The 22142-nt window shown below is 53.3% G+C and overlaps 1 protein-coding gene across 1 annotated transcript; it reads right to left on the reverse strand.

Annotated features, from left to right (window-relative positions):
- ZNF341 (zinc finger protein 341) lies at positions 1-22119 on the reverse strand. The gene is made up of 15 exons (XM_036395983.1): positions 21884-22119; positions 17820-17930; positions 16590-16777; positions 15369-15521; positions 14237-14470; positions 12819-13014; positions 12021-12105; positions 10865-11055; positions 9397-9584; positions 8240-8448; positions 5533-5629; positions 3931-4063; positions 3062-3173; positions 2225-2295; positions 1-1076 (listed from the first exon to the last, which is right to left on the reverse strand). Exons 1-15 carry the CDS (start codon positions 21912-21914, stop codon positions 577-579), a joined length of 2499 nt encoding a protein of 832 aa, XP_036251876.1. The 5' UTR covers positions 21915-22119; the 3' UTR covers positions 1-576.
- Between the last annotated feature and the right edge of the window lie 23 nt (positions 22120-22142).

Below are 22142 nucleotides of genomic sequence, written 5' to 3' on the forward strand. Positions count from 1 at the left end.
TGAGGTCCAGGGTGTTTATAACTTGTAGTACAGACACGGTGATCTTTCTACTGAGACAGACAGAGAGAAGATACCAGACAGAAGTCTATTGGGATATTTCTGAACAGTGTTCCCAAAGGATCTCAGGATGAACTTGCTTCCACTAGGAAGGATGTTTGCTCTCAGAAGGGCCACCCAAATACTGGGCAATACAGTTTTTAGGCCAGAAAAACCACAGATGGGACAGGCTGTGATTTGCAAAGCCACCTGATTTCAGCAGCTCTGTTTGTTGCAAGTCTGCATGGTCCTTCTTCTTCCCTGATTCAGGGATCTTTGTCTTTCTTGCCCTAAGCTGACCCGTGGTACAGAGGGACAAGAAATAAGGGAGCCACCCTCTCCAGTGCCTTGTAGGCATCAGTGGCCTCCAAGCAGTCCTCTGCCCAAGGATGGGAAGAACCAGTGGAGATGGAAGCCATTCCCTCCCATATCCATCTACCTCCCCAGAAGAGCTTTGGTCTTTTCCACAGGGATAAACTTGAGCACCAAGTGGGACAGTGCCAGCAGCAGCCCCCAGCCACACAGTGGCTCTGGGCATTGTCACTCAGAGGTCTGGATGTACACAGGCACAGCCAGCATGGTGCAGGGCCCATCTGAGGCTGTCTGCAGCTCTGCCAGGGCCAGGTTGGAGCCCATGCTGTTGGGCTGCCCTGGAACTAGCTCAGGGTCCGCAGCTCCTGACCCACCAACCACGATGGACAGGACAGCGTCTGACTCCTGGAAGGGCTCCTTGGCGGGGCCCCCCTCGGGGGAGCTGTCCCCAGCAGCGCCGTCCTTGAGCTCGGGCAGCCCCAGCGGCAGCCCCGCCTTGCGGCCCCGCGCCGCCCGCTTCTTCTGGGCCTTCCTGAGCTGCAGCTCCTTGTCCTTGGGCGAGCCCAGGCGGCACTTGTGCTCCCTCATGTACTTGTGGCGGGTGAAGCCCTTGCTGCACGTGGGACAGCGGTATTTGTAGTTGCCGGTGTGCGAGCGCTGGTGCTCCACCATGTGGGCGCGGCGGCTGAAGGACTTGTTACAGTACTGGCACTTGTGGATCTTCATCCCTGCACACAGAGGGAGTCGAGTTACAGCCAGCCATGCCCCAGGGAGAGCAGGACAGCTCTGGGTGCCACACAGGCTGTGCCACACACAGTAAATAAAGCTCGGTGGCTACAGCTTCAATGTCTGTGTTTAACCATAACCACTCGTGACTTTGTAAAGTCAAAACATGTCCTGGGCTGGGAGGGACCCCCAGGATCACCCATGGCAGCCCCAGCCCTGCCCAGACACCCCAACAGCCCCAGCCTGGGCATCCCTGGCAGCTCCTGGAGCTCTGGCAGCCTCGGGGCCGTGCCCATTCCCTGGGGAGCCTGGGCAGTGCCAGCACCCTCTGGGGAAGAGCCTTTCCCTGGTATCCAACCTAAACCCCTCTGACATAGCTCCAGCCATTCCCTGGGTCCTGTCACTGTCACAGAGGGCAGTGCCTGTCCCTTCATTGTCCCTCAGGAGGAAGCTGCAGTCTGCAAATAAATATTCTTGCCTCAAGTAAGAGCATTAAAATATCACCAGAAAAACATGTCAAGTTAATTGTGATGAAAATGCAAAACAATCTTGAAGTACTGTTTTTTCCAAGTGTATTTAGTAAATAAATATTCACTTTTTTCCCCCTCCAAAATATGGGAATGTACAGTCTGAAAGAACCCATGACTGCACTATCAGCCCATCCCATCTGATCCCACTCTGCAGGGCTTTGGGCACAAGGAAAGATGCCCAGTTTTACCCCAAGAGATCAAAGTCTGATTGTTCCCTTGGGGCCTAGGAATAATTATTGTCTTTATAAGAATTGGGAGCATCATTTTTAGAACACAAGAAGGGAATCAAATCCCGTGAGATTTTCTTTTGCATGTGAGAAGGGACTGGGGAGGAGTGGACAGAGCACTCTGAATGTTCACTTGATAGCAAGCAGACCAAATAATGCAGCTCAGCTCCTGACTCTCATCTGCAGGTCCTGCCTACAGATTAGATTGTCTTAGAAACCAGCCCAAAGTTTAGACATAATCCTGAATAGACACTCACTTAAACAGGCCTGCAGCAAAACAAAGAGAAAAAATCTAAAGCTAGTAAATGATTCCTATTTCTCAGACTTAGTCCTTCTGTCACATGCTCCTACAGCACCACAGGGAATCCCAGTGACTGCATTCCCATCACTCACCTGAATGGGACAGAATGTGAGCCTTCAGCTTGTCAGGCCTGTTGAATTCTTTATTGCAGCCTGTGTGGCTTCTGCAACAACAACAAATGCTGGTGAGGTGTGGGAACCAGCTGAGGAGCAATGTACAGACAGACCCCAGATCATAAGGACATCCATGACCCCCCTCCTCAGCAGCACCTAGATGTTCCTCTTGGTGCAGCCTCAGCAGGAGTTCCACTATCTCAGCCTTTCTGGGGAGGAGCAAGGACTAAACAGGCTGCCACGGGGACATGTGGCTTTTCCTAAACTACACATGGTCTGTGTCTCACTATGAATGCTCTAAAATGCAGCAGGTTCAAGATCCCAGGTGGAGATAGAAGCATTTTGGAAGGAGGCATGAGGTTGGTTGGAGCAGGGAGAAGCCAGTCAGCCTTGGCTCTCTCAGAAAGTCCATGGATTTGGGACTGCACCTGCCAAAACTCGGCTCCTCTGGCTTGGACATTAGGTCCTAGGTTGTCACATGCTCTTGGATGTGACAAAATCATGTCACATGATTTTGTGACAGTGAGTGAGAGCTCATCATCCAGGGAATATCTGTGGTCAAATAATGCTCCTTCTCTCTCTAGTGCCCCCCCCCCAAGCCTCCCATGAAGGTAGCAGTTATTTTACAGAGCTGATAAAGCAATAAAATGTGGCCCTACAGGAAGTCAGTGACAAAGAATTGAGACTCTTGGGTTCCCAGTTAACAGCACACAACATTCCAACCTCCCCAGGCAGCCTGGGAGGTGCCACAGTGTCCCCTAGGACACCTGCAGGACACATTCCCCCCTCCCAACCCCAGTCAGACATGCTACATACGAGAAGGGACATTTGTATTTCTTGAAGGGCTCGTGGATGAGCATGTGGCGCTTGAGCTTGTCCTTGCGATTGAACGCTGCCTCACACACCGAGCACTTGAAGGGCTTCTCACCTGGGGAGGAACAGAGCACGCCTCAGGGACACTGCAGCCACACAGGCTGCTCTGGCCAGGGACAGGCCAGCTGTGCCACACTAGAAACTTCCCTGCCCTATGGATAAATCACACAGAATTTGGTTGGAAAAGACCTTTGGGATAGAGTCCAACTTATAATCTGTAACACCACCTTGTCAACTAGACCATGGCACTGAGTGCCACATCCAGGCTTTTCTCAAACACCTCCAGGGATGGTGACTCCACCACTTCCCTGAGCCCATTCCAGTGCTCCATCACCCTTTCTGTGAAATTCTTCATATGTCCAGCCTAAACTTCCCCTGGTCAAGCTGGCACAGCTTTATGCTGTGTCCTCCTGTCCTGTTGCTGGTTGCCTGGGAGAGGAGACCGACCCCTACCTGGCTACACCCTCCTGTCAGGGAGGTGTAGACAGTGATAAGGTCTCCCCTGAGCCTCCTTTTCTCCAGGCCAAACAACCCAAACTCCCTCGGCTGCTTCTCAATAAAATAACAAATGGATGGGCACAATCTGTGCTGCACACTGCTCCTGCTCTCCAGGGCCAGACTCCTTAGCTCTGCCAGCACAGCAAGTGGGAAAGCTCCCTGTGTCCCCCCTTTCTAACGAGTGCAGTGCTGAACCAAACCCACTGATCTGAAACCACATTACAACAAACAACTCTGTCACTCCTGCTGCCAGGGCACAGGGCAGCCAGGGCTGTGGCACAGAGTGAGGAGCACTGGCAGCAGGGCAGGCGTACCCGAGTGGATGTGGGCGTGCAGCTTGAGGTAGTGCTCCCGCCGGAAGAACTTCTTACAGATCTGGCACTTGAACTTGCTGCCCCCGCCATGTGTGGGGATGTGGCGGCGCAGGTACCGCTCACAGGGGAACACCTGGAACACACACACACACACAGAGATCAGGGGACAGCTGGAACACACACACACACAGATCAGGGGACAGCTGGAACACACACACACACACAGAGATCAGGGGACAGCTGGAACACACACACACAGAGCTCAGGGAACACCTGGAACACACACACACACACAGAGCTCAGGGGACAGCTGGAACACACACACACACACACACACACACACACACACAGAGATCAGGGGACAGCTGGAACACACACACACACACAGAGCTCAGGGAACACCTGGAACACACACACACAGAGATCAGGGGGACACCTGGAACACACACACAGACAGATCAGGGAACACCTGGAACACACCCACACACCTGCAACATATAAACATAGAGCTCAGGGGAACACCTGGAACACACACACACAGAGATCAGGGGACAGCTGGAACACACACACACACAGAGCTCAGGGAACACCTGGAACACACACACAAACACACACAGAGATCAAGGGACACCTGGAACACACACACACAGAGCTCAGGGAAACACCTGGAACACACACACACACAGAGATCAGAGGACAGCTGGAACACACACACACACAGAGCTCAGGGAACACCTGGAACACACACACACACACAGAGATCAGGGAACACCTGGAACACACACACACATACACACAGAGATCAGGGGAACACCTGGAACACACACACACACCTGCAACACATAAACACAGAGCTCAGGGAACACCTGGAACACACACACCTGCAGCACACACACCCAGGGGGAACACCTGCAACACACACCTGGAACACACAAACACACAGCTCAGAGCCAGCACCACACACAGGACACCACAGAGCTGGCACAGGGGGTGTAGCCAGGATAAAACACGTAAAAATCATGGAATGGTTTGGGTTGGAAGGGATCTTAAAGATCAACCAGTCCTGCTGCTGTAAGCAGGGACACCTTCCACTATCCCAGGCTGCTCCAAGCCCTGGCCAGCCTGGCCTTGGACACTGCCAGGGCTGGGGCAGCCACAGCTTCTCTGGGCAACCTGAGCAAGAAGCTCAGTCACTGCTTTCCCAGGAAGGATGCACTGTGAAAACCTTCAGGACTGTATAATGAAAGTAGAGATAGGGCTTTAAAAATAAGCCAACAAAAATTCAAAACAGAAAAAGCGCCAAAAATTTCTTAAGAAACCCAGAAGCTGAAAGCTTGCTGTCAATTATGTAACACTGTGCTGAGCACCAGCATCTCAGAGGGATGCCCAGTCTGCCACCAAGCCAGCAGCAGGATGGGCTGGGCAAGGATCCCCAGCAATTCCTACCTTCCCCACAGAGTTAACTTCACTTTCTGCTTCATCATCATCTGTTATCCAAGCTCCTACTCATGGAGCTGAGGGTTCCTGTCCCCCTCAGAGCCCTTGCCAGGTGTCCAGGCCTGGCTCAGCAAGCCATGCTGACCATCCATGGTCAGCACTCACCTTCTGGCAGTGAGGGCAGGGGAAGTTGTGCGTTGCTGTCTGCAGATGGTGCTCCAGGGCTTCTGGGGTGGAGTATTTATTGACACACTTCACACACCTGCATGTGGAGAGAAAGGACAGAGCCTGTGAGCAAGGCTACTGCAGCAAACCCCACACCACAGGCACACCTGCCCAGCCCAGCCACCTTCCAGGGTGATCTTTGACAGGACTGATACAGAAAATAACCACTCAGGTGCTCTAAAACCTCAGCAACCCACATGCCAGTTCACACTCACACTTAGCAGCCTTCAGAGAGGGAGATGCTGGAAAAGTGGGTGGAGAAGCCTTTAAATGCTAGTGCACTTGCCACAGGCTGCCATGGGAGCAGCCAGACTTGAGCACATATTCCACACTGCTTCCTTAAGGAGACAAGCCTTAGGTAAGGACTTCACTTTCCTTCAAACACCTCCTTCCATCTTCACTGCTTGAAGGCATCAGCCCCCAGAGAAGGAGCTGAGAGTGGGGACACAGCATGGCAGGGTCACACATGCTGGCAGTGCTTCTGCCAGAGGGCTCTGCCAAAGCTGGCTGACAGCAGGCACTGGGACAGGCACCACCAGCAGTGAGGACAGGAGCACTCACACCCTGCTCCTGCTGTGAAACCCCTTCTCCCTAGGACAGACTAAAACCTCCTCAAGCTCAAGCAGGGCTCTGATCTCAGGGATCTCCACACAGAGATCAGGGAACACCTGGAACACACAAAGCAGTAGAACAAAGCTCTGTAGTGCAAGGATAACTAGAAACCATGGTCTAGGCAAGAATTAGCAGATATTTATTCCATGAAGCTCCCAAGTGACTCCATTGTCTCCTGGGCTTCCTACTCCCCCTGAACATTTCCATGGGCATTCCAAAAGCTATGTGGAGCTCTTTGTGGAACTCCTCACACCTTCCCTCCACAGGAGTAGAAAAGCTTTCCAAGGAACAGACCCTTTTGCAGCAAAGGGATAGGAAACTTTTTTCTGGGCACGGCTTCTAAAACTGTTCCAGAGTGCCAGGCAAGCTGTATTCTATCACCATCTGTGTGGCAGTTCTCTTCTGGTCAGTGGGCAGTTTTCCTTATCTCTTCCACACCCACTCCTCCCTCAGGGGGACACCTGCTATGGAATGTCCCTGCATGGCTGATAAGAACTACAGCATCCCATTGGCAGATGTGAGCCCAGAGGGAGGAGCCAAGCATTCCTACCTGGATAGAATCTGGAGCTTCTGGAACACCAGCACAGCTTCTGCACTGGATTGCCCAGAGGAACAGCAGCTGCCTCTTGCCCTGGATCTTCAGAGGAAGAGACTGCACCTTTCTCCAGGATCCCTGCTCCAGCAGAACCAGCCCTGACACTGCAGGAGGGCTGAGCCACAATTCCAATGGGACTGCTGCCAACAGCCTGACCCACAGGGTGTCAGGCTGGGTTCTGACTCTGGCAGTGTTGTTTTGGTTTATTGCATTGTTTATTTTATCTTTTTATTTTCTTCCCTATTAAAGAACTGTTATTTCCTGCTCCTATATTTTTTGCCTGAGAGCCCCTTAATTTAAAATTTATAGCAATTCAGAGGGGTGGGGAGGGTTTATACTCTCCATTTCAGGGGAGGCTCCTGCCTTCCTTAGTAGACACCTGGCTTTCCAAACCAAGACAACAACCCACAATCCCTTTGCTGCAGGTGAAGAATCAAGGAAAGGCTGGGAAGGGCTTCCCTGGCTCTCTGACCCAGCCCAGGGCAGGTTGAGCTGCGTGTATTTGTCCTGGTTTAGGGTCCTGGTTCCCTGGGAACTTCACTGCCTCAGCCAGCAAAAACTAACTAAATGCAAAGGAAAGCTCTCTCACTGTCCACAGAAAACACTGTCCAGGAGAAGGATTGTGGAGGAGTGAGTGCAGCTTCTGAAAACAAACTGTGCACTACTTCTCTCCCCCCTCCTTGGCTCTCAGAACCAGTCTTAAAGGTGCAAAACTTATTTCTGGGCTAAACAGATGAATGGGGATACAATTCAGCGTCATAAAGTCACCCTAGGACACCATCTCACTCTTGACTGGTGATAAGAGGAGTTGCAGTGACAGGATCTTCCCATATAACCAATTCCAGCTTTTCACTCTCATTCAAAGAGACTCCCTGTAGCCATGATATTTTCTGAAAAATCCCTTTGCCAGGATTTTTCTCCTGAGAAGCTGAGAAGCCTCAGAGGAAAAGAAAACCAATAATTATCTGCTGCTGTGGAATGCAACAGGTGCATCTTTGATTGGTCTCATGTGGTTGTTTCTAATTAATGGCCAATCACAGTCCAGATGTCTCAGACTCTCTGGTCAGTCACAAGATTTTATTATCATTCCATTCACTTCTTTCCTTGCTAGCCTTCTGATGAAATCCTTTCTTCTACTCTTTTAGTATAGTTTTAATATAATATATATCATAAAATAATAAATCAGCCTTCTAAAACATAGAGTCAAGATTCTCATCTCTTCCCTGGTCCTGGGACCCCTGTGAACACCAGCACAACTCCCTGCATTCAAAGTGTTTGGCCTTTGCAGTCTGATGGAGGGAACCCCCCCATGTGCCACCTGGGTGTCCAAAACCACCACAGCCACTGGACACAGGGCCCCCTGTTCCCTCTAAGGTCCCACCAAGCATGCTCTGCACCCACTCACTCCTACAAGCCTTGTGAGCAGCGATTGTACTGTACTTGTACACGGCCATGTCCTTCTTGGGGCTGTGCTGGGGCAGCAGGCTGTGTGAGTACTGGTGCACACCCAGCTCGTACAGCGAGGGGAAGTCCTTGCTGCACAGGTGGCAGCGGTAACTCAGCTCCTCCTGGTGGCTCTTGATGTGCTCAAGGAAGGACTCCAGCTTCTGGAAGGTCTGGGCACAGGTCTTCACCACACATTTGTACACCTGGGGGAAGGGAGAGCAACTGGAGAGGCTCACCATGGAAACAGGCAGGGAAAGCCCTCTGCCAACAGGCAGAACTGCCTTCCTTTCTGGGAAGAAGCACACACTGTCAGGGCACACCCCTGAGAAAGCAAGGTGAGACATAAGGGTGTTGATGTGAGGGCCTGAAATCACTTGAGTGGGTGGGACCACAACACCCCAAAGTGATTGTCCCAGGACCCAAGAGCTGCCACTTACACTGAAAATTTTGGACTTTTACAGAATCACAAAGGTTGGAAAAGACCTCCAAGGTCAGCGAGTCCAATCTTTGACAGAACACCACCTTGTTAACTAAACTACAGCACCAAGTGCAGTCAGTTACTGAACACTTCCAGGGAGAATGACTGCACCAGTTCCCTGGACAGCCCAGTCCAATGCCTGACAACCCTCTCACTAAAGCAATTCCTCCTGATGTCCAACCTGAACCTCCCCTGGCACAGCTTGAGGCTGTTTCCTCTTGTCCTGTCCCTTGTGGGAACTGAGCCTGACTCCCCTCAAGAGTTGTGGAGAATAAGAAGATCCCCTCTGAGCCTCCTTTTCTACAGGCTGAGCCTCCCCAGCTCCCCCAGCCCCTCTCCTCTGCCTTACTCTCTAGAACCCTTCCCCAGCTCCACTGCCCTTCTGTGGGCAGGCTCCAGCACCTCCATGTCTTTCTGGAAGTGAAGGGCCCAGAACTGGACACACTTCACTTCTTTGCTTCCCCTCTAGCCACCCAAACCTGCTTGGCTGAATTTCTCACTCAGTTTTCAAAGGAGTTTCCAAAGCCACTCAGCTACAACCCTGAGAGCTGAGCTGCATGTGAAGAACTGGCAGCTCTGCAGACCAAAAGGCTCAGGTCAGACCCTGATAATGGGTGCATTATATGGAGCCAATCCCAATATTACCACCCAGCCAGGCACCCTCAGTCCCTACCTGCTCATTCTTGTGCTGTGTCATGTGTGACTTGAGCTGGAAGTAGGTGTTGAACTTGCTGGGGCAGAACTGGCACTGGTAGGAGCTGTCAATGAGGACAACCTGCTTGGCCTCCAGCTTGGCTGCCTCGCTCTCCTCCAAGGGGCTCAGCTCCTGGGCCGGGGGCACCGCGTTCCTGGGGGGCAAACCTGGAGAGGGAGAGTCCCAGCCTGCCATGAGACAGCTCTGCAAGCTGCTCTGCAAGCCCTGTGCTGCCAGCACACACCAGGCCAGGCCCTCCTCCCTTTCAAAGACAGCCTTTTCAGATCACATGAATCTCACTAACAGGGTTGTTTAAAATTGGTTGACAGATTATTAAGGGCTCTGACCACTCCATCTTCCCCTCCCTAGCCCATTCTCTTTTTCCAGGGATATAACTGTGCTCTGTGGAGCAGTCAGAACAGGCCTCCTGTCACAGACATGTTTTATGAAAAATCCTTTCCTTAGGATTTTTTCTCCTGAGAAGCCAAGAGGCCTCAAAAACAAAATGTAAACAATAATTATCTGCTGCTGTGGAATGCAACAGGTAGATCTGTAATTAGTCTCATGTAGTTGTTTCTAATTAGTGGCCAATCACAGTCCAGCTGTCTCAGACTGTCTCAGTCAATCACAAACCTTTGTTATCATTCCTTTTCTATTCTTAGCTATCCTTCTGATGAAATCCTTTCTTCTATTCTTTTAGTATAGTTTTAATATAATATATATCATAAAATAATAAATCAAACCTTCTAAAACATAGAGTCAACATTCTTGTCTCTTCCCTCATCCTAAAACCCCTGTGAACACCACCACAGCCTCCACCAGTGAACCAGAACCAGATCTACTCCCACCAGTGGCAGGAGACAGGAGGTAAGATCCAGCCAGTCCATGATGCACACAAACAGAGCTCCAGTTGTTCCTTATCCTAGACATGACATTGCCACTGCATCCCCTCCCCTACCAGGTCTGAGGCCACCAGCAGAAGGGGCATCCAGACACCAGCAAGGAGCTCTCCTCTGCCTCAAGTATTTACAGGAGGGCAGATCCAGCCTGGCACAACCTGCACAGTGCAAAGCCAGAGCACTGGGCTATCCTAAACCAGCAGCTGTGTGTCCCCTGGGCCAGAGCTGCCAGGTGTGGCTTGTGCACTGCCAAAGCTGTACTGCCAGGGAGTGAGAAGGGGAAGACACCTGGCCCTGTTTGTGCACATACTGGGACAGAGTTTGGAGCCACTGTCCCCACCAGCACCTGCACCCACCACAGGGGTATGAAATGATGCAGCTTCCAGCTGGAGCTCAGGAAATGCCACTCTTAGTGTGAGATGCTAAACACTACCAAGGAATGCAGACAGCACACACAGCTCCCCTCCCTCCCTGTGTGGAGGTGCAGAGACCTGCAGCCTCCTCACACCAGTGCTGTGCCCCACACACACCATGCCCAGGCACCACACCTGTGTTCTCCTCGTCCTCAGGCTGGCTGGGGTTCAGGGCCATGACCTGCACAGTGATGGAGTTGCGGGAGATGGTGCAGCCCAGGCCTGGAGGCCACACCTTATGGGTCTGCATGTGCTTCTTCACGTTGGACTTCTGGGCAAAGGCACGGCCACACACAATGCACTGGAAGGGCTTCTCACCTGTGTGACTGAAGGACAAGGCAGCAGGTCAGCAGTGGTGGAGACAGGAGACAGCCCTGCCTGTGGGGGACAAGGACAGTGCTGGGCTGATCACACCTGGACACACCAAACAAGGCTTTGAGACCTGATTCACCAGAGGAGGTGCATTGGGAGAGGCCTGGGGAAATGAGGCTGCTGCACAGACAAAACACCTGTGGTCTGGGAATGACAGGGGATCAAAGGAAGAAGCAGAGAGGAAAACAGCTCTGCAGCAACATCAGGGTCCCTGCACAGACCTTGGGGACCTCATCATTTTCTCAAGGTTACAAGCCTTTCCTTCCCTGTCACCCTTCTCTCTCCGGCACACATCTTTTCTAGTTTGAAGCCCCCAGATCTGCATGAATGTGCTCTCCTTTGTCCATAGCAAAAAGGTCTTTCTACTCTGCCCTTCTGCTTCAAGAAAAAGTAAGAGTCCAGGCTGGGAAGAGGTGCAAAAACCACCACTTGTTCCTTCCCATCTGTTCTGAGTCCAGCTGACTCCACTGGGGGAAAGAACTCTGCAGATTTCAGCTTCCTCCTGCTAGGGAAAAGCTCTGTGATTAGAGCTCCCTGTATAGACACTGAGCTTGCCTTACACTTTGCTAACAGCAGCAAACAGGAAGGCTGCAGCTTGCTAGGGAGGGAGAGGAAAGGGAAGGGCAGAGGCAAGCAGTGGGAATGCTGCTACTCCAGTGATCAGGTGGCAAGAGGTTTGGCTGTCAAGGTCTCATCAGCAAGGAAAATAAGCCTCCAGTCCCAGCACATAATCAGCATGAAGATTACATCCACAATACAGCCTTCACTCCAGTCTCCTGGGGTGAGAAGAATGAAGAATCCCTCCCATTGCAGCACAGATTCTGGGACATAACAAACTGGGCTGCACAGACTCCCTCAGCAGAGCTGTGCCCTGCCCCAGCCCAGTGACTCTGCTGTGTGCAGGGCAGGGCACTGTTACCTCCTGATGTGCTGCTGCAGATCAAAGTTCTTGGTAAAGGCCTTGTCACAGTATGTGCATTTCAGCTTGGGGGACTTGGGTTTGCCTGAAAGGAAGAGCACACACAAGAATGAGATCACGTGGCACAGCCCTGTCCCCACAGCTCACAGGGCCCTCACCTCAAGACATGACTGCTCAAGACCAATAAAGAGCTTATAGGAAGATAAGATCTGCCTGGCCAGACTGGGAAGTGGTTACAGGCACAAACATTCATTAACACAGCCTGAGACAAATCTACACATCCTGAGCAGTGCAGTCTGCTGGGGAGGGCATCCCCTCAGGCAACAACCACTGCCTTACAGGGACCTACAAAGCACCAGCCTTAAAGGTGCTCTGGGCATTGGGAAAAGACACAGCACGAGTGAGAGGAAGGGCCTCAGCTCTGTCTCTGCTATGAACTCCCCAGGTCATCCACCAATTTCATGCAAGGCCTTGTGTTCCCCTTCCAGAGCTGCACAGCCAATGCCACCCCTCAGGGAGCCCATGGCTCAGCAGCCCAGCTGGGACAAGCCCAGTGACCCTCAGGGCAGGGGTTGGAAGGGACTCACCTTCCTGCAGCCCAGCTGGGACAAACCCAGTGACCCTCAGGGCAGGGGCTGGAAGGGACTCAGGGACTCACCTTCCTGCAGCCCACTCAGGACAAGCCCAGTGACCCTCAGGGCAGGGCTGGAAGGGACTCAGGGACTCACCTTCCTGCAGCCCACTCAGGACAAGCCCAGTGACCCTCAGGGCAGGGCTGGAAGGGACTCAGGGACTCACCTTCCTGCAGCCCACTCTCGTTCTTGCAGCGGCGAGTTTTGGCAGCAGCAGGGGAATCAAAGGCAACCACAGAGCCTCCTCCTGCACTGCTCAGGGGGGTGGGAGCACTGGTGCTCTTGGCCTTGAACCCCTGCTTCCCAGGGCTGTACACAGGGGGAGAGGGGTACACTGGGCTTTCCACACACTGGCTTGGTACCTGTGAGAGGGCAGTTCATCAGTGGAACAGGTTTGCTACAGAGAATTATACCATGCCCTAACTTCCATCTCCACCCACACCAGGCTGCACTTGGGTTGACTTTTCTTCTGCCAAAGTGGATCAAATTTCTGGTTCCCCAGGCTAACAGTGTCTCTCTAACCAAAACTGACACCCTGCACAGTGTGAAACTCTCCTGCTGAACATCAAAAGCATCCAGAAGTTATTACAGCAGGAACAGGGCAGCAAAGAAACACTCTGAGGGAGCTGTCTTGTGCCCCATGTGTGCCTCATGCCTGGAAGAGTCTCTCATCCCTCTGGAGCAGGTTACCAGAAGGGTCACTGCTGACCCTGTGGGTTCACACCAGTCCTGAAGCAGGGATCTCCAGGTCCTGCTGTCTGTCCTGGCAGGACTGCAGAAGGGAAGGAAGGCACAAGGAAACTCCAGGTGCCAAAGCACAGCTGTTTATGTCAGGATCAAAATTAGGAAAGAACACAAGAGACAGAGTGATCAGTCTGGGGTGATAGTTTAAAGGCATTTCTGCTGCCCATCCTGATAAACTAACACAGACCACTATTTATCCAACATCCCCATCCATTCCTGTCCACTGGCACTTCCAGATCAGATTCCAGTTACACAGGTAAGGATGCCACACCCAGCAGCTCCTGTTGTGAAGGGCAGTGCAAATGTAGAGACTGCAAACAGCTGATCCACCAGTAAATCCACACCCTCCCTGTGCCAATCTTTAGCAAAAGCCACCTTGACAAGCTCATTGAGATTTAGACTGGATTCTTCTCTCCACCTAAGCTGAAGTGTGCAGTGTGATGCTCTGTGCTTCTACAGAAGGTGAGGCCCTCACCTCTACTCCCTCTCACTCCCAACATATGCAGGTATCCCTTGGCCAGAAACAAATGTCCAGGTCTCCTAAGCCTGTCCTCTGTCTCTCTTAGCTGTTTCTCCTGTTCTCAGAATCCTCATCATCTTACTGATCTCCTTCTGTTTGCTGCCTTCTCCCAGAGAAAATAATTGTTGTCAAATAACCCAGCCCATCTTCCCACACTGTAATTCCACACTCCTCAAGGCCAGATTGGATGAGGCTTGGATCAAGTTGATCCAGTGGGAGGTGTCCATCCCAAAGGCAGGGGATGAGTTTTAAGGTCCCTTCAACCCAAGCCATTGTGTGATTCTCTGAGGACACATCCTTAGGAGCAGCCCTGGCCTTACCTCCATGGGCGGGTACGGCTGCATGCCCAGGCTCTGGATCTCCACGGTGCTGGATGCTGCCATGGGAGCAGGGCCACTGTACACCTCCACCACGCCGCTGCCGCCGCCGGGCTGCCCGGGAGCCGCCAGGCTGGGCGGGGGAGGCGGGGGCTGCGGCGGGGGCGGCGGCGGGGGCGGCGGCGGCGGAGGGGGCTGGGACAGGTAGCCAGCCCCGGCGTGCATACTCAGGCTGCTCTGCAAGCACAGAGACACGGCGCGTTGGAAATGCAGCAGCCAGGAGCTGCACACATTCCCCATCCCAATCTGCCTGCGGGAACAGCAGGGATGTCTCAGCACACCACAGCACATCCCCCTGGCAGGTTGGACCACACTGTGCTGTGTGGAGGCCTGGAATGACCTGCAGGCACACACTGCCTCCTCCAAACCCAGCCCTCAAGTGCCACTGCTTTTATTGATTTATTTTTAAAGGTTTTAATCATTCTGGTTACAAGGAATATTTTTAGAGCATGGAGAGTGTGTACAGCCCAGGCAGTCTGGGGAGAGCCCAAAGAAAGCTCCCAGGAGGAGAGGAATCCATGGAGTAAGCTGACAAGGACCCTGGAAGCCAATCATGATATGAGGGCTCAAAAAAGCTGGGGAGACCACATTACAAAGATCTGAGCATCCAGCAACAAACGGGTTTGTGAGCAACACCAAGCTGTGTGCTGCAATCCAAACACTGGAGGGAAGGAATGGGCATCCAGAGGGATCTGGACAGGCTTGAGAGGTGTGTCTGTGTGAACCTCAGGGACTTCAACCAGACCAAATGCAAAGTGCTGCACCTGGATCAGGGCGATCCCAAGCACAGATGGGCAGTGAATGGATTGAGGGCAGCCCCGAGGGGAAAGACTTGGGAGTGTTGGTGCATGAGAAGCCAAAAATGACCCAGCTGTGGGCACTGGCAGCCCTGAAAGCCAACCATGTCCTGGGAGGCATCCTCAGCAGTGTGGGCAGTGTCCCTGGAAGTGGTCAAGGCCAGGCTGGACAGGGCTTGGAGCAACCTGGGACAGTGGAAGGTGCCACTCCCATGGCCAAGGGGCTGGAACTGGGAGAGCTTTACCAGTGACTCCCTGGATGCACACGTGGCCCTTACCTGCACTGGGGGCTGCACTGCTGGCATGGGCTGGTCCAAGGAGGTGAAAGCAGACATGGCTGACATCAGCACCTCATCACTGACCAAGATGTTCCCCTGCACCAGGGTCTGAATCAAAGGTGATGGGGGAACTGTGATGTACGTAGAGATTTGCTGAAAGAAAAGAAAGATACACTGTTAACCAGCAACAGGACAAAACAATACCCAAAAAACAATGACACTGCTTTTTCCTGAGCCTCAGGGTCTCTGCTTTCACTGCCTCTGGTCAGCAGTGAGCCACAGTAATTATCTGCAGCTTCCTGCTGAGTCCGTGGGAGTTTTTAGATCCACAAATGTTCTTCAGAAAGGAGGAAAAAAATATCACAGTGGCTCAGAAAGTGGCCACTGGCTGCAAGTCAAATCAGGGGTTATTAAACAAGATCTGCAGGACAAACTGGTCATGGACAAGTTCAGGCCTCTCCTGAGTGCTTGCCCCAGCAAGGGAAGGTGGAAAACTCAGGGAGGCTGCTCTGGCTCAGGCAGTGAATGTCAGGCTCATCTCTCCAGACTGGACTCAGGTTATAGGAGGGGAGGGAGGCTGTTGAATTTCTTGGCAGTAAATAACCTGTGTTTACAGCCCTGTGAAGAAGCACCATCCACTGGGACTACATTAATTTGCAAAAAAGCAGCTGGTTTGAAAGCACTTTGGAAGCCACAACTGCAGGCACATTACATGTCATGCACCAGGTACTCCCACTGGAGGATTCTCTAGGGAATGAGAATTACTTCAGAGGGGATATTCCCCCAGCACTCATCACACTACATTATGTGGGCATATTGCAAGAGTGAGAGAGAAGGGATGCAGGAACAAAGCTGCTCCACTTCTGCCCACGAGCCAGACCACAGCCCAGGGGACAGCAAGAGCACTGTGAGAGCGCACCCAGGCTTGTGGCCAGGCTCTGACACTGGGGCTGCTCAGTAAAGCCAAGGTCTGGCTGCAGCACAGCCAGAACATGAAACCCCTTGTGTCCTGTCCTGAAAAAAGGCTGTCAGACTCTTCTGCTGTGTCACCACATTGCAGAGGGCCCCACTTTAACCACGAGGTGAAAAGCCAACAAAGGGACAACAGCTGAGCCTCCTAGAAAAGAGCTCAGTCATGAGACACCAGTGGATCTAAACCCATCACCCCCATGCCCCCCAGCCCCAAATCCCAGCAGCAGAAGCTGTGCCTGAGCACGGTACCTGGCGGGCAGCACTGGGAGCCTGCTGCACTGAGGTGATGGACGGGGTGTACACACTGTTGGTGGCCAGAGACACTGAGGAGAGCGATGGGGCACTGCCCTGGCACTGCTCTCTCTTGTGGGTCATGAAGGCAGGCAGGGAGTTGAACTGCTTCTTACACTTCCCACACAGGAACACGTCTTCATCATCTGCAGTGAGGAAGAGCAGAGCTTCAGGCCTTCTCCTGCATTCCCCAGTGCTCCACCCAGCACTCACCTTTGGATCTCAGCACCTTGAGAACATCCTTGTCAGGAGAGAGCAGCTGCAAGGGCCAAGCTGTCCCTCCTCCCCTCCCTAAAGCCAGGTGATGTGACTGAGCCCATCTTAGCCCTGCTCCCACACACAAACCCCACTGTCTACCTGGGACACACTAATCCCACTGTCTGTCTTCTCATCCCAAATACAGGAACAACCAACCTTGCTCCCATAGCACCCTCTGCTTTTAGTCAAAGCAGTTCCTTCCAAAACATCAGCATTATGCTGGCTGAGGCAGATTTTATTACCCAGACTGCACAAAGCACAAGAAGTACCTTGGATAAGGGCACAGAGTCACTGTCAGCTTGTGTCCTAACACCCCTCCACAACACTGCTGGGTTTTGGCACCTATGCCTGACATTAGAAGCAGAAAGAAGACAACCCAGTTACATGTCCCAGCTGAAATCTGCAGCGTTAGCAAACCACACACCATTTGCACTCCATCCAGGCAGACTCACAAGGCTGTTCCCTGCCTAAGTCACAGCCTGAAGTTGATCTTTTTTGGGGACACAGACTGTAACTCCTTGGGGGATAACTCCCCATCCACCCAACACATTCTAGGCCAGCACTGTGAGGGTCCACATGCACATAAATGACCAGTTTCCATAGCCATTACCACAGAGATGTTCCAGGACTGGAGCACTTGAGCATCTCTAGAGGAGGAGTGGATATTAAATAAAAAACATGAACAGTAACAGGCACTAGATGTGGGGACAGTGGCTTCTCCCTCCCTTTGTGTCTTTATTGGAAGCTCATGGTCAAGTCTGTTGCCATGACTCTCTCCAAAAACATCACTGCTCGCTTGGGCACTTGTCCCTTCCTCCTGCTCCGTCTGGTCCTGCTGAGGGCTCCCAACACTCACAGCAGTACCCTACACACCCAGCTGCTGTGCAGCCCTCCTGCCCTGGCCTCTGTCCCAGTGCCAGCAGGACTCACCCATGGGCTGGATGGCGGCAGAGGAGTTGACATTGGCAGCAGACGGGTCCGTGACACCTCCTTGCCCATCCAGTAAGGACTGCACAGCCAGCACTGTCTGGTTATCCATCCCTGAAAGGAGACACAAGCATGGGTGGTGAACTGAACACAGCCACACTGGGCTGTTTGGGCACTGGGACACCCTGCAGCTGCTGCTCCCTCCTCCCTGAGCCACTGTCACCCTGTCACCCTCTACCCCACAGCACCAACTCCCACACAACAGCAACACCTCCACCTGTCTGCAGGAGTCCTTTGGTGCAAAAAGAGAAGGCAAGAAGGGCAGGGAAAGCCAACAGGGGGTTTGGTTTCAGGCACTTGCTGCAGAAAGGAAGGATGTTTATAACCCTGGGTATGAGAAGAGCTGAGAAGGTCACAGGGCAGAAGCCTGTGTGGAACTGCCTGGGGATGCAGCACAGACACCAAGCTCAGGGCACACAAAATCCTTGTGCTCTCCTCCTGCTCTCCCAGCAGCAGTGTCACAAATGCCTCCCTGCTCCCAAGGGCAGCACTCCCAGTTCTGATCAGACACAGGGCACACACACCCAGCCTGATTTGTTGTTAGAGTCAGCTTACTTGCTTTGGCACAAACATTTTTCACTACAGCTAAAATATTTTCAAATATTCCAGATAAATACAGAAGATTGGGACTGCTCATCTAGGGAGACAACCTGGCCAGCAGCATGGGATTGTGGATTAAGCATGACACACTCTATTTAGAAATTGGATGTAAAGACACAAAGGACAACCTGATTTTGGGAGAAAAAGAGCAAAAAGGGGTGATTTTTACCACTCCTTCCTATCACTCTTTTATGACACAGAACTCACAAAGGAAGCAAATGGAACAGCAAGGTTGTATGTTAGATCTTGTGGATTAAGGGAGAGAAGAAAGCTGGGGGGTTCTTAGGTGATTTTTCACTTCCAGATCTTTGCAAAACAAAAGTGCAAAGCTCTGAACTCAGAATTATGTGCCACAGGAAAGGAAAATCAATGGGTTTGATCACTCCTAAGCAGTGAGGTGAGGACTGTGCTGAGATGAGGGGAGGTTGCTCAGCAGACAGCAGCAGGAAAGACAGTGAAACACCACAGCAGACCACAGCATAAGGGATCAGCACAGCAGGAGCATCCACCACCCCAAGTTCCTCTCCCAAAATTTCTCCTGAACAACTGGAATGTTACCTTCCTGGTGGGGAGTACCCATATAAACTACAGCCTTTTAAAGATACCCTAAACACTCATTTCTCCTGTATGTCACATTAAGATTCTGTGAACACCTTTTTCATCCTTTCACTGAGGAGATGCTGCAAGCCCTGCCCGTGTCCCTGAGAGAGAGCAGAGCACCATCCTCCAAGGGCACAAGCAGCTGCTGGGAGGCAGCAGGTCCCAGTACATCACACACTCCCATCAAATTCCCACCATGCCTATGGGAAGCCTTTCACACAGATCAGAGGCACAGCAAAGCTGCAGGTCCAGTTGAGCAAGCCCTGCCTTGCAGGGAGAGCTGGAGGCAGCCCTGCAGCTCAGCCCCGCTGGCAGAACAGTGCTGGGAGGATTCCTCTCTCCAGCCAAAGCCCTGCTCTAAAATTCACCTCCCCTGCACCAAGAACCTCTGGGCAACTGCAAAGGGAGCACTGCAGCCTTAAAGCACACAGTGGCATGGAGCAGCATTTCTGCAGCAAAAATAAGCTAGGGGGGAAAATAAGGATCAAAAATTCAGGTGAAGTATAGTATGGGGATAATTGCTACTGCACAAACAGTGCCACTCTTGGTATGCCTGGCACTGGGTTTCCTTCTGGCACAGTCAGATCCTCCAAGGAAAAAAGCCAAACAATTGCCTTGATGGCACGAAGAGGAAGAAGCTTCAGGAGAGGCCAAGATCTGAACACAATGATGCAGCAACACTGTCAGTGTTGCACTCAGCCTCTTGATGGAGAGAAATGGCCCAGGACAACAGAAATATTTCTTTGGCAATTCAGAGCCCCTGCACTTCACCCAGTAACTGCACAGCACCTCACTTCCCAGGGGGAAACCCCTGAGGACATGGCTAGCAAGGCATGGAGCCAAGCTGGCAGTTACTTGGTTACCTGGATGCCAGTCACAGCCATGCACAGACTCCAGGAGAAAGCTCTGCATCGATCCTGCCCTGCCTACAGGCAGCACCAGCCTGCAGGATGCTCTTCAGCCACGGAACTGAAAAATCCCAGCTCCTCTCTCCTGGCAGCAGCAGGAGCTGAGGTGCCCAGAGCCTGACAAAACCAAAGTGATTTGGGGAAGCCAAGATAAAAGCACAGGACTACTGACTGATCTGCCCTTTTTGTCTTCCCTTTCAAATTTCTCTCAGCTGGAGACGAAGCAGGAGTGTCCATGTCACCCAGGTGCTAATTTACCCCTGTGATAAAGCCTTTTTTTCTGACAGGAGCACCAGGTGCTTTAGTGACAGGTAAAAATGCACCTGTGCCCTACAGCACTCTGAGACCAGGCTGCTCTAAGAATGCCAAGTCACCATCGACTTGTAATCCAATCAACAAGACAAAACAAACAAGCTCAGGCACTAAAAGCTGCCAATTGCTGCGGGCTTAAAAAACCCCCACTCTTTCTCAATTTGCTAAAAAGCTTTGCTGTCCTGAATGCTGCAGGGAAACTAACACAATGAGGAGCCGATTGCAGAGAGGAAATAGGGACCTGATTCTACACGAGGGTGCTGGCAAGTGCACCAAGTAACCTAACAAAATAAGAAAAAAAATATTTATTGTCTGCTCCTCTCTCTGCTGGTGTGGTCACAGGTGATACTCAAAGGCACAGGTAACAATCCCCATGTCACACCTTCCAGGCAGTGGTGGCATGTAAAGGAAAATACTTCTGTAATCCAATTTAGGAAATCAATACCTATGAAATAGTTTCTCTCCAAAGAAAGTAGCCCCTAGCCCAATGTCAGACTGCCACAGCTTGGCACCTCATCCTCAGATGGCACCTGGCTGTAACAGTGTCCCAGCACTAAAGTGAGATGGATCTGAGCACAACCTGTTCACCCACACAACAGGCACTGCCCGGGCTGTGCCAAGAGCACACCCCTCAAAACACACATGCAGGGCAAGCACCCACCCAGGCACTATCCCAGGGGCTGGCACGGAGCATGGCACAGCAGAGGGACGGGCAGAGTGAGCCCTGGGGCATGGGGAGGATGGGGGACCCCAGCATGCAGGGACACGGGAGGTGCAGGGGCGGTGACAGTGCCCTGGGCACTGCTGGTGCTGCTTCCTGGGCACAGAGACAGGGGTGATGGGAATGCCCTGCCTGGTGGGCACAGGAGCAGGGAGGGGGTGAGAGGGCCTGGACCAGCAGGGGCAGGATGGGTATGGAATATCCAGGAGCAGCACGCACAGGATGGGGCTGGAATATCCAGGAGCAGCACGGGCAGGATGGGGATGGAGTGTCCAGGAGCAGCAGGGGCAGGCTGGGGATGGAGTGTCCAGGAGCAGCACGCACGGGATGGGGCTGGAATATCCAGGAGCAGCAGAGGCAGGATGGGGATGGAGTGGCCAGGAGTAGCAGGCACAGGGGCAGGGTGGGGATGAGGTGCCCCAGAGCAGCAGACACAGGGCAAGGAAAGCATAGAATGCCTTGTGCCGTCGGGCACTGGCACAGGGTAGGGATGCGGTGCACCGCGGCGCACAGGCAGGAGGTGGCACAGGGCCGGGGGACCGGAGGTGACAGCGGCGCCGCACGGAGCCGCGGACGGCGTGGCGAGCCCCGGGCTGCGGCGGGGGCTGCCGGCGGGGGCTGCCGGCGGGGGCTGCAGCAGTGCCTGCGGTGCGGGCAGCGGAGCAGCAGCGCGGGAGACAGCGCGGGGCTCCCGGGAGCGCCACACGCCGCGCCGGGCCGGGCCTCACGGGGCAGCCCTGCGGCGGCCCCGCGACCCGCGCGGCAGCGGCGCTGGACAGGGGGAGCTCGGAGGAGCGGGGGTCGCGCACCCCGGCTGTGGCCGCGGCCCGGGAGGTCCCGGCGCGGCCCCGGTCTGGCCCCGTTACCTTCCAGCGCCTCGAAGATCGCCTGCGCCATCTTGGAGCGGCGGCGGCAGCGGCGCCGCCAGGGGGCGCGCGCCGCCCGCTACGGGCCCACAGCGCGGGAGAGGTGGGGGAGGCCCCGGGGGCGGGGGGTCGTGTTCAACTCGGGGCGCGGCGGACCGGCACTGCGACAGCCCGCACAGACCGGGCAGGGACCGCCCGGTGGCCGCCCCTGCCCTCTTGGGGCTCCCGGCGTGGCCGCGGCGGCCACGACCCCCGGCCC

Source organism: Molothrus ater, chromosome 17 (assembly GCF_012460135.2).
Source record: "Molothrus ater isolate BHLD 08-10-18 breed brown headed cowbird chromosome 17, BPBGC_Mater_1.1, whole genome shotgun sequence".
Classification (NCBI taxonomy): domain Eukaryota; kingdom Metazoa; phylum Chordata; class Aves; order Passeriformes; family Icteridae; genus Molothrus; species Molothrus ater.